Source organism: Ceratina calcarata, unplaced genomic scaffold (genome assembly GCF_001652005.2).
Source record: "Ceratina calcarata isolate Rehan_Ccalc_2016 unplaced genomic scaffold, ASM165200v1 scaffold48.2, whole genome shotgun sequence".
In the NCBI taxonomy this organism is placed as follows: domain Eukaryota; kingdom Metazoa; phylum Arthropoda; class Insecta; order Hymenoptera; family Apidae; genus Ceratina; species Ceratina calcarata.
In genome coordinates, this window is record NW_017172225.1 from 2,076,299 (window position 1) to 2,088,547 (window position 12,249).

The 12,249-nt window shown below is 41.2% G+C and overlaps 4 protein-coding genes and 1 non-coding gene across 5 annotated transcripts in view; 2 read left to right on the top strand and 3 right to left on the bottom strand.

Annotated features, from left to right (window-relative positions):
• The first annotated feature begins 103 nt into the window (after positions 1-103).
• Positions 104-196, top strand: TRNAI-UAU (transfer RNA isoleucine (anticodon UAU)). The gene is given in 2 exon segments: positions 104-141; positions 161-196. It is a non-coding gene; the product is annotated as a tRNA-Ile (tRNA).
• Positions 197-258: 62 nt separating this feature from the next.
• Positions 259-1,617, bottom strand: LOC113464684 (collagen alpha-1(IV) chain-like). The gene is made up of 4 exons (XM_026815821.1): positions 1,534-1,617; positions 914-1,474; positions 592-858; positions 259-522 (listed from the first exon to the last, which is right to left on the bottom strand). The coding sequence occupies exons 1-4, from the start codon at positions 1,586-1,588 to the stop codon at positions 290-292; spliced, it is 1,116 nt and encodes a 371-aa protein (XP_026671622.1). The 5' UTR covers positions 1,589-1,617; the 3' UTR covers positions 259-289.
• Positions 1,618-1,774: 157 nt separating this feature from the next.
• On the top strand, positions 1,775-2,572 carry LOC108627641 (IQ domain-containing protein K). Its single transcript, XM_018028971.2, has 3 exons — positions 1,775-2,048; positions 2,121-2,257; positions 2,316-2,572. The coding sequence occupies exons 1-3, from the start codon at positions 1,791-1,793 to the stop codon at positions 2,515-2,517; spliced, it is 597 nt and encodes a 198-aa protein (XP_017884460.1). The 5' UTR covers positions 1,775-1,790; the 3' UTR covers positions 2,518-2,572.
• Positions 2,473-3,546, bottom strand: mRpS34 (mitochondrial ribosomal protein S34). The gene is made up of 2 exons (XM_018028969.2): positions 3,273-3,546; positions 2,473-3,200 (listed from the first exon to the last, which is right to left on the bottom strand). The coding sequence occupies exons 1-2, from the start codon at positions 3,459-3,461 to the stop codon at positions 2,811-2,813; spliced, it is 579 nt and encodes a 192-aa protein (XP_017884458.1). The 5' UTR covers positions 3,462-3,546; the 3' UTR covers positions 2,473-2,810.
• Positions 3,547-4,035: 489 nt separating this feature from the next.
• GluClalpha (glycine receptor alpha 1) overlaps positions 4,036-12,249 on the bottom strand; it is a 30,964-nt gene continuing 22,750 nt past the window's right edge. Inside the window, 4 exon segments of the mRNA XM_026815834.1 lie at positions 4,036-9,714; positions 9,717-9,941; positions 11,008-11,043; positions 11,811-12,091. Of these exon segments, the coding sequence (XP_026671635.1) occupies positions 8,881-9,714; positions 9,717-9,941; positions 11,008-11,043; positions 11,811-12,091 (1,376 nt within the window). The 3' untranslated portion in view covers positions 4,036-8,880.

Here is a 12,249-nt window from a genome sequence, read left to right on the forward strand (position 1 = left end):
TATGGCAAAAGTTTGGATAGTTACACTAGCGTACAATAAATGATATTTTTTGTTTAATAACCGAGGACCTGAAAGCTGTTCTTAGAGAGGAATATTTCCAATAGCTCCAGTGGCGCAATTGGTTAGCGCACGGTACTTATAAGACAGTGAATCGTGAGCAATGCCGGGGTTGTGAGTTCGAGCCTCACCTGGAGCAGATTTTTTGCTCGATTTTTAATCACTATGAATGATCTAACAGCAGGGACGAGGCTGGTTACATTTCGCTTGCATTTATTAATTTATTTGGATTTCACGATGAACGACTCGGCATGTACCAAGCGTCCAGTTCCTCGCACAGTTTCAGCCCGAGCGTGAATAACAAAGCGGACGCTAGTATGCTTCTGACGAAAGTGTCATCTCTCAAAGCACGTATGACACAGGAAAGGGAACAAGTACAGACATCGTCGAAGTAACCAAAACCCTTGTTCAACAGATAATCATCTACGATTCTTTGCCTCTCGTCGAGTCTGCGTAGTCTTTCCTCTACAAGGAAAGCGCGTCAAGTAACACGTGATATTATCTATTAGACAATGTTTAACAAAGTACACTTGCTTCGCGATATGCGTCGGGGACAGTGAGGATCGCATTCGTCTAAAAACATTCTCTTATCAGCAGCTCCTTCGATATCTTCATCATCAGCAGTAGCAGCAGCTACACCAACTTCAGCAACACCAGCAGCAGCAGCTACACCAACTTCAGCAACACCAACACCAGCAACAGTAGCAGCATCAGCATCTAGAGCAACATCCATTCTTCCTGGCTCTCCTACGTGTCTAGAAATTCGATCCACAGCATCGGTTTCGACCAACTGATCGCGTGCTGCAAGACAAGGACCAGGTATTCAGCCATTCGTTCAAGATCATCTGTGATTTACCTCCGCGAGCAGCAGACCACTGGGTCGCGATTTCTTCCCGAGCTCTTCTCGCCTCTAGTGTCTCTGTGTCTATGTCTCTGAGACCGGGTCGACCGTCGACGTCTCTAAGACCGGATCGACCGTTTACCTCTCTAAGACCGGGTCGACCGTCTACGTCTCTAAAACCGGGTCGACCGTTTACCTCTCTAAGACCGGGTCGACCGTCTACGTCTCTAAGACCGGGTCGACCGTCTACGTCTCTAACGCCGGGTCGACCGTCTACGTCTCTAAGACCAGGTCGACCGTCTACGTCTCTAAGGCCGGGTCGACCGTCTACGTCTCTAAGGCCGGGTCGACCGTCTACGTCTTTAAGACCGGGTCGACCGTCTACGTCTCGGAGACCGAATCGAGCGTCTGCGACTCGGGGACGGGTTCGAGCGTCTACGTCTTCGAGACCGGTTCGAGCATCGACGAATTGTTCCGCTTGGCCCCAGTCCGCATCGTAGATGTCTAATTCTTTACCAACGACCGCTGCTCTTTCAGCAAAAGCTTCTTTCTTCAAGATCCACGGTGCTTCCTTGGCTAGAAACTTGCTCCGTTATACTTGGAGAACGGGAGTAACGAGGTTATTCTAATGGTACCTAATTTCTTTAGCTGGAGCTTCACTAAGGGACACCATGGCTCGCATGCCGGCATTTAGATCGTCACCGAAATCCGTTTTATTTCATGAGAGGAGCTGTCGAAAGTCCCATTGGACTTTCGATCGAGGAATCGATCTCTTGTTAGTCCGTTTGACGGCTTGTCATCGCAGATTGACAAATGATTTCCGCGTCTTCAATTATCATATTGATAGTTGATTGATAGCGTTTGAATCAGGTTGTACGTTCCGCCGAATCTTATGTCATCGCAAGAAAATTTCGAAGCGTACATTTGTGGAATAGATTCGAACGAATTTACGGAGGAATCGAGTTCGGTTCTATGCCCGATATCCAGTCAATCTTATTGTCCCGAATCTTGTGTAAAAGAAGAGCTAGAAATTACGGATGATGAGGATGAATCGTTGCCTTCGAATTACTTGAATAAAAATCTCTTTCGGTTGTTGATACCCGCTTTAGAGGAAACGCTTATCGAAGCATCTAAATGGAAAGCTCTTCGGGTATTCTACGTTTCTCAGTTCAGATATTTGGGTTTTATTGACTGTACAAGAATCGCGAATGTATAATCGCAGGTGCAAAAGTGTCGTTTCAACGGTGTTGATCACATAGCGCAAATACTATGGAATCAGAATCCCCGTCGATCAAAAGTATATTCGCCACCCCTAGATTTTTTTGAAATTCCAGTGTTTAAAGAATATTTGCGCCTACAGTAAGCAAGCTTGAATTTATGTCGAAAAATAGATTACTCTGTACATTTTTATATTTAGTCCTCGACCAAATTATCCAAAGTCTTGGCTGTGGACCGACGAAGAAGCAGCTTTACATATACAAAGATATGTTCGCGGTTGGCTTGTACGGAAACAGGCGGAAGTGCAAGAAATGAGACAATTTTGGAAGGTAGAAATTTCTATTTACAAAACGTCATATCTACTGATCTGCTCCATTATTGACTATCAATTACATCTGTAGGAAATCGCTGGTCGAGTCTTTGAAAAGGGAACCTGTATCGTACAACCGCAAAGAGTTTCAGGTTCATATTTTGACAATGAAATCGTGGTAGCGATAGTAATAGATTTAATTAACTTTCAGTTAAGCCACAGGACGTGCCAATCGCACAAGAGGTAATTGATGAAGATTTACTTCGTTGCAAAAAATACCGCGAGATAATTTATGCTAGTAAAAAGAAAGAGACATGAAGATGTTCTGAAACGATACTTGTATCATGATGAATGAAATATTTAATTAACGTAGTCTGATACATCTTAGCGTTTAATGTTCGCGTACAAACTAGGACTTGCTGGTTCCCCTAAACCCATCTCTACGTTAACAGTAGGAGTTTCACCTTCCTCTGCAACTCTATAATTTTTTATACCTGAGAGATTGTACTTAATTTCTAATTTCAAATCTTTTATTTCTTGCTTCTGCTGTCTTGCCTGGCGAATTAATAATTCTTTTAATAAAGGGGGAAAATCCGTGGTTCGTGGTAAGATTCTTTCTTCAGGTGTCTCAGTAGAATTTAAGAATTTTTCTTCTTGGTCTTTAGGGATCAGCATATAGTCTGGTTTGTAAGTAGTCGTATCTAGTTGCACAGGTTCAGGTACTGTTTTACCACGAAACACTTGCTGTACTAATACCATTACAGATCGTGGATCCTAGAATACATAATTATTTATTTGACAATCGTAATATCTTATTAATACGTACGGGACAATAAGAGAACGTACATGTGGATGTTGCGAGGTGTCCGGTAGCGCAGCAACTTTTAATATCCTCATGTAAGACGCTTCAGCATATCTTTGCTGCTTGTGTCGTATAACCATTCTACCGACTCCATGATTTTTTAAATTTCCCAATATTTCCCACAATGGCTTTCCTTTGAAAGTGTTCGTCCGTCCAACATATTTTATTGGCATCTTTTTTAACCTCTTTCAAGCTCCTACACTTTGCACGATGCACAAAGCTTTGCATACTATCCGAAATCCGAACCAGTGTTAGTGTTGGACACTGATATGAACAGCTGATTTCTTGCACGCATGCGTAATGAATGGACGTTCCAACTAACGGGCACGAAATTTATGTAATAAAAACTTTTTAATTTAACCAAATACATGATCCTGTATTATTTGCGCTTGTCTAAAATATTTATGCTATTGAGAGAATGACTGAAAATAGGTAACAGTTAAAGCTATTGAGCTCTATCTTAATTGCATTTATAAATCGGCGACTCTTAAAATTTAAAAAAAAGTCGTCATTACACGGGCACTGCCACTCTAATAACAGAGAGAAATTAATAGTATCTCCGGTATTTCCTCGATGACGTTACCTTTTCCTCTCGCGTACGAATGTCAGCGTCAGGAGCTATCTACGTCTTTGAATCTTCAATCATCTTCCAGTATGATGGATATACGATATACATACGTGACTCGTTGTATACATACCAGCTACTTGGTCAAGGAAAGGTGGTAATAAAAATGAATGAGATAGGTGAACATTTGATTCAAGAATCTCTTATTCATCAAATATACATCAAATGGTGCATTATGTATTACGTAGCCGCTTGAGTAACAATAACACAAACAAATGAACTATTACCATTCGATTTCGCTTTATATATATATACTGCACATTTTTTGTTTTTAAAAAATCAACGCTCGAGTGATTCTCTGATAGATATATTCATTCTCTTCTTTCAACTTATTACATATCTTAAACTACATAGAGAAACGTCATTTTGTACTTATAATAACATTACATAGTAAACGCGACTAAAACAATAAAAATTAGATCCTTAGACGTGTATCTTTTGTTTCGAATTTAAAATTGTCTTACCGTTCCCCGTAAGTTCTTGCGATTTTTAAGTTGCTGGGCAGATTACTCATCCTATCTAGAATTCACGTATTTTCATCTTACCGCGTTTCCTCCCTTACTCAAAATTGTTCGCGCGTCCAATTTCATTCACCTTACTAAAATTCCTTAATAATTTTTTATACGATTTATACAGTCCTCTATAAAAATGAAAATATCAGAGAACTATAGTGTTACCTTAACGCAACGTTTTCGTAGTAGACTCATTTGTTAAACGAATTGAAAATCCGTGAACGGTAATTCTCCTACGTCTGTACAAGAGTTTCTAACGTCGAGACCTCCCTTGCTTCAAATCAATCGAGAAATCATTACACCGTTCCCTGTAATATCTTGCCACGTTTCATCGAACAAAATTCTACTACTGTCGTACGGTTCAGATGAATTTGATTTGGGTACCTTGTTTTTAAAATAATCCGCTACTGTAACATTCGATTACTATGCGGTATAATACAGGCGATAAATATATATTTACCAATGTACAATATAGGTACGAAAAGTATCTTGGCCAATTTTTGGTAATTTCGCATACAGTTCGGATATAGATATCGTGTGAACGCAATTTTCATATCTCACGGTTGAAAGATACACAAAAGTACATTCGACTCATCTAAAGATTGTAAAGTATATCATCCACCTTCCGAATATGAAAAATTGTACGGTATTCCCATTTCTTAACTTATTGTTTCACATCGTTTTTAATATCTTATTATGTTCACTAAATTCGACCCTGTAATCTCAACGTCGTAAATCATAATCTCATACACATGTCCTTCGTATTTCTTGATGAGTTGATCGCTGCTCAGGTAGAAAAATCGATTCATGCGGGTCGACAGAACCAAACGAGCGCCAATAGCTGTCCGGCAGATCTCTATTAAATATACGCGTTCAGCTGATCATATTCTTTTCGATTATTTTCTAAACCGAGTAAAACAGAATTCATGTCCGTGGTCGATAATTGTACTTTTTCTTTGCCTCCAACTATTGGCGCGGATGAAATTTCTTCCTTCTGCCCCAGAAGCTCGCTACGTTCTATTACTTGAAAATCGCCGTTCGAATTTGTTTCGAATTCGAGTCGTCGCGGAAAAACGAATTGCGTTAACGGTTCTGCGAGTCGACGACCGGCCTCGCGTCAGCGAAAGTCCCGACTCGAAGGATTCGCCTTCGGATCGTCGATTCTTCGTTTTTAGTTTTCACTTTCGATCGGCGAAATTTTGAAAGGGTGATGACGACAACGAATCGGCACAGGCGTCTCTCGCTCCTCTCGTTTGTTCCTTCCGCAATTGAAAATCCGACTGACCGGCCGAGAGCTTGTCGGTTTCTTCTCGCAACGTTCTCATTTTCATTCTTCTAGTTCTTGAGACGCGCCCTCCAATTTCGATAATGATGTACTCGTCGTACCGATTAATATAAAACATGAACGTGATTGCCTGGCTTGAATTACGAGGAATGAACGATGATACACGCGTCATCTACTTTTTCCAAATTACGATCGTTCAACTTATTGTTTCGCGACCGGCTCGACGAATCGTCTCGCTATTTCGTTACGATCGTTCGTAGACAGTGATCAACGACGTTTATGATGGTGAATTTTTTATTTCATTATTTTTCGAGGAGTCAACGACGGCGCTTATGCGCCTGTAAACTTCTCTCATTCATATCATTATTAATCACTGCCTGGAAACGTTTGGACGATTAAAACGATTACATCTTTTTGATCGGATTTTACAATTGTTAGTAATATATATGTTTTTTTCATTTTATAATAATGCGCGACGCGACGTGTCGCACGTTTTGATAAAATCGAGAGTTTCGGTTTAAAATTCGGGAATTCACTCGCGTTACTTCATTACTCACGATAAGAATACGTATATACAATTAATCATCATAATTGGTTTTTTTTATTCGTCAGTCGTTATTGAGCAGGACGTTATACTGATCCGACGTTGTGCTAGAATTAGAACCAACAAATCAACGAGAATGAGCAAACGCAAGGACAGCGAAAAACGACGATTAAATTAGTGCAACTCTCTTTTAAGGGAGTTTACTTGATGTTTACACAGAGTCTTATGGGAAAATGAATTTTCATCGACATTTTGCTATGCAACGAATACGTTCGAATGAGTGCGACATTGTCACATTTTATCAGATGTTAATTTGTTTGACGCAAGAGCTCAATTTTTTTATTAACTTTTATTGCGAATGTCAGAAGTCATGATTGATTATTTTAAAAATTCGTATGCATTCTTCAAATATTAGTTTAATCCTACAGAAAATTTTAAGTAAGTTTTATCGTTAATTGTTTAGATTAGAAAATTCGCAAATTTTTGAACCATTATATCTCAATTATAAAGCAATGAAGAGCCTTGAAATTTTTACACAAATCTTTTCATATGCAAACGAAAGCCCATGTAAAATTTTAGCTAAATCTTATCGTTAATTCAATTATCAAGTAAACTACCTTAAGTTACGCGCATACGTTTGTTATAAGTACCGCGTTTCGTTTGAAACACCCGCCCGTCGTTCCTTTTATTTAAAAGTTTAACTGTGATCGAGGCTCGCAATCAGAACAGCAAACGAACGGTAAAGTCGAATTTTCGGGACTCTTTTCCTTTTCGAAGATTAATCGCAATATGCGTGTGTCGATCGAGGGTGGGTCAAGAGAAATCAGTTGCTCGCATGCAGGGGAAACAAAAGAAACGATTAGACAGAATCTCTGATCGATCTACTGCGGAGACCCGAGTCATGAGGAGAGAACTCGTTCAAACGATAATCGTTAATTGAAACGAAGCACGCACAGGGAAACCAAGAAACAGTTTTCTCCGATACTTATCTCCTACCTCTCACCCTACACTGTACCTCCTTCGTATCCTTGCGTTACTCGCGACACACTTTTTCTTTTTTTTTGTTTTTTTTTCGTATTTTTTTTTGCAAGGGGCATTGACAACGTTTTGTTCACAATTACACTTGCTTGGAAATAAAGTTCTCTACGATCTCGTCTCCGGTGAACCGCAAATTCAGTCCGTTTGCATAATTTTTTTTTCTGTTTTTTTTTATGCTTTTTCTCATTCCATCTATATATTTCACATTGAACGATATCCTCAGTCTCGACTGGTCAATGAGCAATACTTTTAGAGATCACGGCTTTCAAATCGAGACCTCGATAGAGAGAAAGAGAGAGAGAAAGAGAGAGCTCGAAGGAGAGTAACGTGCGAGAGTTTCTTTTTTTTTTTAAATGTGACACTACCGTTTCGATCGATCTTATTTAAGTTACCTATATTTTAATTATACCTCTCGTGATAATTGCGTAGTCAGGTCGAGTTTCCTTCCCGTTTACGTGAACGTCACTCGTCTCTTTTTCGTTTCATTCTTCTTCTCCTCTTTTGGTTCGTCTCTTTTCGTCTCGGGTCGTGTCAATGTTAATCATCGGATTAAACATGAATGCTTAACAATGACTCGTTTTAATTCCGTTCAGACTGAGGATTAATTTTATTTTTTTTTTTTGTTTATACATGGAAATTATTGTTGCTGGAATAGTTGGTTGTTTCCTTCTTTTCTTTGTCAATTATATTTACGTTATTATTAGTATTATTTATAAATTTGTTTGCATGTAGTTTGTTTTCAACAGGCCGTGGCTATACAGGGCCCACTACATTGATTTTCAACCCTTGTGGCGCGCGGTCTTCCGAAATCATGTTTACACGGTGTGTGTTTCATATATATGTGTGTATAATTAAATACGCTCGCGTTTAAATCCTTACACCGTTCTCGTCTCCTCCCTTTTGCTCTTCGTTTTACGTATAATACATATAATTATTTATAATTATATTCGAGTCGACTACTGCCTACCGTACCGAGCGTTGTTATTTCGTTGCGCTTTCCGTTGGTCTTTTAATGTATGATGATCGAATTTGAGGCACGGATTGCTGAAAAAAGTCTTTACTGTCCAAGTACACTTTGTTTATTGGTATCGATTTTTAAAAGCGTACGAGAGCCGATCGGCGTACACCGTTCCCCGTGGTAGCGGTGGTTCGCGTCGAGATATACGTTTCTCTTTTGATTACGGCGGCGACACGCAAATACGATGTCTACGGGGACACGGTACGTTCCAATAGTCGTGCGACAGACTTTCAAGTTTCTTTTTTAAACGCGGGCTGACTCAGTCTCTTGTATCGTTTCCCTCTCGCTGTTTGATCCACGGTATACGCGCGCGTCCAAAGCGAGCCAGACATCTGGCATCTTTGATTATTATCGTATCATTTTATGATTTTTATCCATTATCCTCAGACTTTTTACATCTTTCCGAAAATCAGAATCATTGCTCGATCGACATCGGTATCAGTGCTAGGCAACCGTCCAAGCGTCGAGCTCATCCTTTTTCATTAATTTTCGTTCGTCACGTTTGTCAGCGAATTTTGATTCCGAATCAGAGCGATGCCCAACACTGGCTCGTGGATCGTCGCGACGCGTTTAGTTATGCATGTTGACCCCTTCGTCGTCGTGGAACAAGTAGGTGGACCAATATGCCAAGTTGAACAGTATGAAGGTCAGAGGGAAGCCGATCCGCGAGACGAAATCGATCCACGCGGTACCCTTCGCTCGGCAGGCGAACCAGCGCCGCGGTATAAGACCCCAGCAGCACCTCTCGGTACGTGGTAGCGCTAGTCGTGGAAAACGGCGAACCTGTTGCGGTTGGGGGATCGCACTAACAGTCGTCGCGGGCGGTGAAGGCGTCGCTCGTCGGGAAGCGATCGGCGAGGGTGACGGCGACGGTGTGGGAGTGCCGGACGCCGAGGATCTCGCCGGACTCCTGTAGGAGTGCCGCGAGCCCCTCGGCGACCCGGAACGAGCACCGCCGCTCGCCACCTCGGCGTGCAGCGACGAGAACGATGCCGATCTCGTTTGCTGCTGCCTCTGATGGAGATGGCAATACTGAGGTTGGTGTTGGTGTTGATACCTCTGATGATGCGATGGAAGCGGTAACGTTTGATGTTGATACGACGACGTCGGCAGCGGTGGCGATTGCTGCTGCTGCTGCTGCTGTTGCTGCTGCTGCTGCTGCTGTTGCTGCTGCTGCGACGCTTGTTGTTGTTGTAAACTACGGCGTTGATGATGCAAACGATGATGATGGTGACGACAGTTGTACGGTTGATGGTGATGACGAGTACGCGAACGATGATGAGGGGGTGACGGTTTAGCGGTGAGCGTCGTGGTGATGGTGTTGGTGTTGGGCGTGTAAGAATAACGGGAAAGGCCGCGAACCACGTTCCTTGATCCCAGCGCTTCCTCGTCGACGCTTACTCGTCCTCCGCTTCCTCCCGAAACAGGTACGTGGACCAGTACGCGAGGTTGAAGAGGGCAAAAACGATGGGGAAGAAGATCCGTGAAATGACGTCGATGCGCTTGGACCTCGTCGGGAACTTGGACAGCCACGACCTGCAGCAGTTTTTTTTTCGTGGTTGCATATGTACTTCGCACTGCTGCATCCTATCCATCGACAGGGTATCCTCCGGCTGTCGGACCAGAGGTTTCTGAAAACAATTGCCACGTCGTCGAGCTCATTAATTTACCCGTCGATCCTCGATCCGGTCTTTCAATTGGTAATCAACTACGGCTTTGGTTTAGTTTCATTACTCTCTCCTCGGTGGATGCATCGGGTAATTGGAGAATTCACAAATCAAACTCGATCCGACGACGTCATCTCCTTTACTGTGTCACGTTCGTGACGATCGATTTCTGAACCCTCCACTTGACAATTTTTAACTTTCACGTAAGATCGAGAGCTACGGTTGATAGAGAGTGGATACGGTGACTAGTCAATGATCTGCGGGCCGAGTACATGAGGTGCAAGGTGTACAGTTTCCTAGTAGAATTCGACGGTCGAATGCAGAGCTAACAATCAGAAACGAACGTCGTGGCTCTTCCGGTCGTGGTTCGAAAATTGAAAGAACATTTAATACGTAAAGCTGACTGCGGTGCAATTTTCGTCGATCGACAACGTTCGACGTTTTACTTTCGACTATTTTTAAGTTGCACGTTCATGCATCGGGTTTCGATTCTTTCGATCGCGGAATAGATGAGAGAAGAGCAATCTAAATAGTGAATGAGGAAACGTTCCCTCCGTGGGATCTTGTTCTCATCAAATAGGTACAACAACGAATTAGTCGTACAATTATCATGCAGTACAATATATGTATACTGGTGGTGCCGAAACGATCTACACACACATCCAGCTTTGATCAACGATAATCGAAAAATGATCATTTGCCATCCCGGGTATTTTCATTTATACTTTTCCATTTTCACAAGAATTCACAATGGTACAAATTCATGGGCATCAATGATCGTGAACTCGTTTGTTTAATAACCAGTACTACAACTGTGATAATGACTTCCTTGCCGTCTACGTTCGTATAGCAGGCATTCGTTCGACAAAATTGTAGTAGTCATTACTAGCAAACTCTAACATACGATTAATAGATCTCTACGATGATGTATCGATTAATTACCAAACGCTGAAAGTCACATTATCAGAGACGTAACAAATCAGAAATTGGATGTAAAAGTAAACTAGAGACGTTAAATTGGATTATTTACCTGTAGAGATTGTTGAAATGGTCCATCATATCCGGTCTAGCAGTTTACAATAATAAAAAGTAAAATAATAGAATGAATGTACGTTATTGATAGCAGCTAGATTCAGAATGTTTTCAACGTTATACATTTCAGGCAACTATATGTCATTGTTGAAAGAAAAGAAGGAAACTAAAATGTACAAGAAACGAAACACGTAACGCTTTACCAATGCTCTAAATGCTTCGTCCAACATTTTGCGAACAGCTAATAAAGTACGGAATTAAACGACTAATTAAAGGAACGAAAACAAGCTGAGAGCTCTAAACTATCGGTTAACGCGCGGTAGTTCAAAACGTTTTTATCACTGACCAAAGGTGAATGTTGCCGGAAAATCAGATTTACTTTTCATTTCTTATTTCACGATCTCGTTATACTATAGAAAATCAGAATCGCAATGGTGGCTTAAAAACGAACGAAAGAAATGTAACGAGTAAAAGTATGCGGAGATGGAAGCAGAAGCGTAGGCCATAAAAATACTAAAAAAGTACTCTAATTAAAAGGCTAAATAAAGTAAATTAGGAAGGAGTAGGACTTCACTTTTATTATTCAAAAATTCGACGCTGTTATTCTAGCAAGGAATGTTATGCCAATATTTAGTCGGGATCACACATCCGGATTTTTCAGGAACGGGAAAGTGTGTAGGTAGATACAATTTTCATTCTATAGATTTATCAGGTCATAGAGATAGGGTCTAACGAAAGAAACAGAATAAGCGTTTCTCAAGGGCTGCACGTTGAAAGCTGTAATTATCGTTGGATACTGACCATAGCGAAATTCGACGAATTGTCCGGTTCGACTTGATCCGAGGACAGATCCATCGAGGTCGACTGTTCCGTTTCAGACGGCGGATACTTTTTCTCTATGTTATCGCTGTGCATGTCGCTACGCGAGGCGTAGTTCACCAACGCGAACTCTAGTAGAGCGCCGAACACGAAAGTCAAGCATACACCTGTCCAGACGTCAATAGCCTTTGTATAAGAGACTGGTGGCAGTGAGGCATTTATTCCCGACGTCTGCGTGGCCATCGTCAACAAGGTTGTTACGCCTGTTGGTTAAAAAAATCCAGTCTTAATTATCATATATTTCCCGATAGTCTTTTAGTATTTATTCTAAGGGGCCTTATCAGTGTGAAATTTTAGAAAGATCGTATTGTTTTTTTGGATTTTTTGAAAGTTATTAGAAATAGAAAAGATTATTTTACAC

What these genes read in the sequence shown, in the direction of transcription:
- LOC113464684 (XM_026815821.1), bottom strand. Translation starts at nt 1,588, where the DNA reads ATGCCGGCATGCGAGCCATGGTGTCCCTTAGTGAAGCTCCAGCTAAAG. An exon ending in GCTCCAGCTAAAGAAATTAG is followed by an intron (nt 1,475 to 1,533) that starts GTACCATTAGAA and finishes GCAAGTTTCTAG; the next exon opens with CCAAGGAAGCACCGTGGATC. An exon ending in TCCCCGACGCATATCGCGAA is followed by an intron (nt 523 to 591) that starts GCAAGTGTACTT and finishes CTTTCCTTGTAG; the next exon opens with AGGAAAGACTACGCAGACTC.
- LOC108627641 (XM_018028971.2), top strand. Translation starts at nt 1,791, where the DNA reads ATGTCATCGCAAGAAAATTTCGAAGCGTACATTTGTGGAATAGATTCG. An exon ending in CTAAATGGAAAGCTCTTCGG is followed by an intron (nt 2,049 to 2,120) that starts GTATTCTACGTT and finishes GTATAATCGCAG; the next exon opens with GTGCAAAAGTGTCGTTTCAA. An exon ending in AAAGAATATTTGCGCCTACA is followed by an intron (nt 2,258 to 2,315) that starts GTAAGCAAGCTT and finishes TTTTATATTTAG; the next exon opens with TCCTCGACCAAATTATCCAA.
- mRpS34 (XM_018028969.2), bottom strand. Translation starts at nt 3,461, where the DNA reads ATGCCAATAAAATATGTTGGACGGACGAACACTTTCAAAGGAAAGCCA. An exon ending in ACACCTCGCAACATCCACAT is followed by an intron (nt 3,201 to 3,272) that starts GTACGTTCTCTT and finishes TATGTATTCTAG; the next exon opens with GATCCACGATCTGTAATGGT.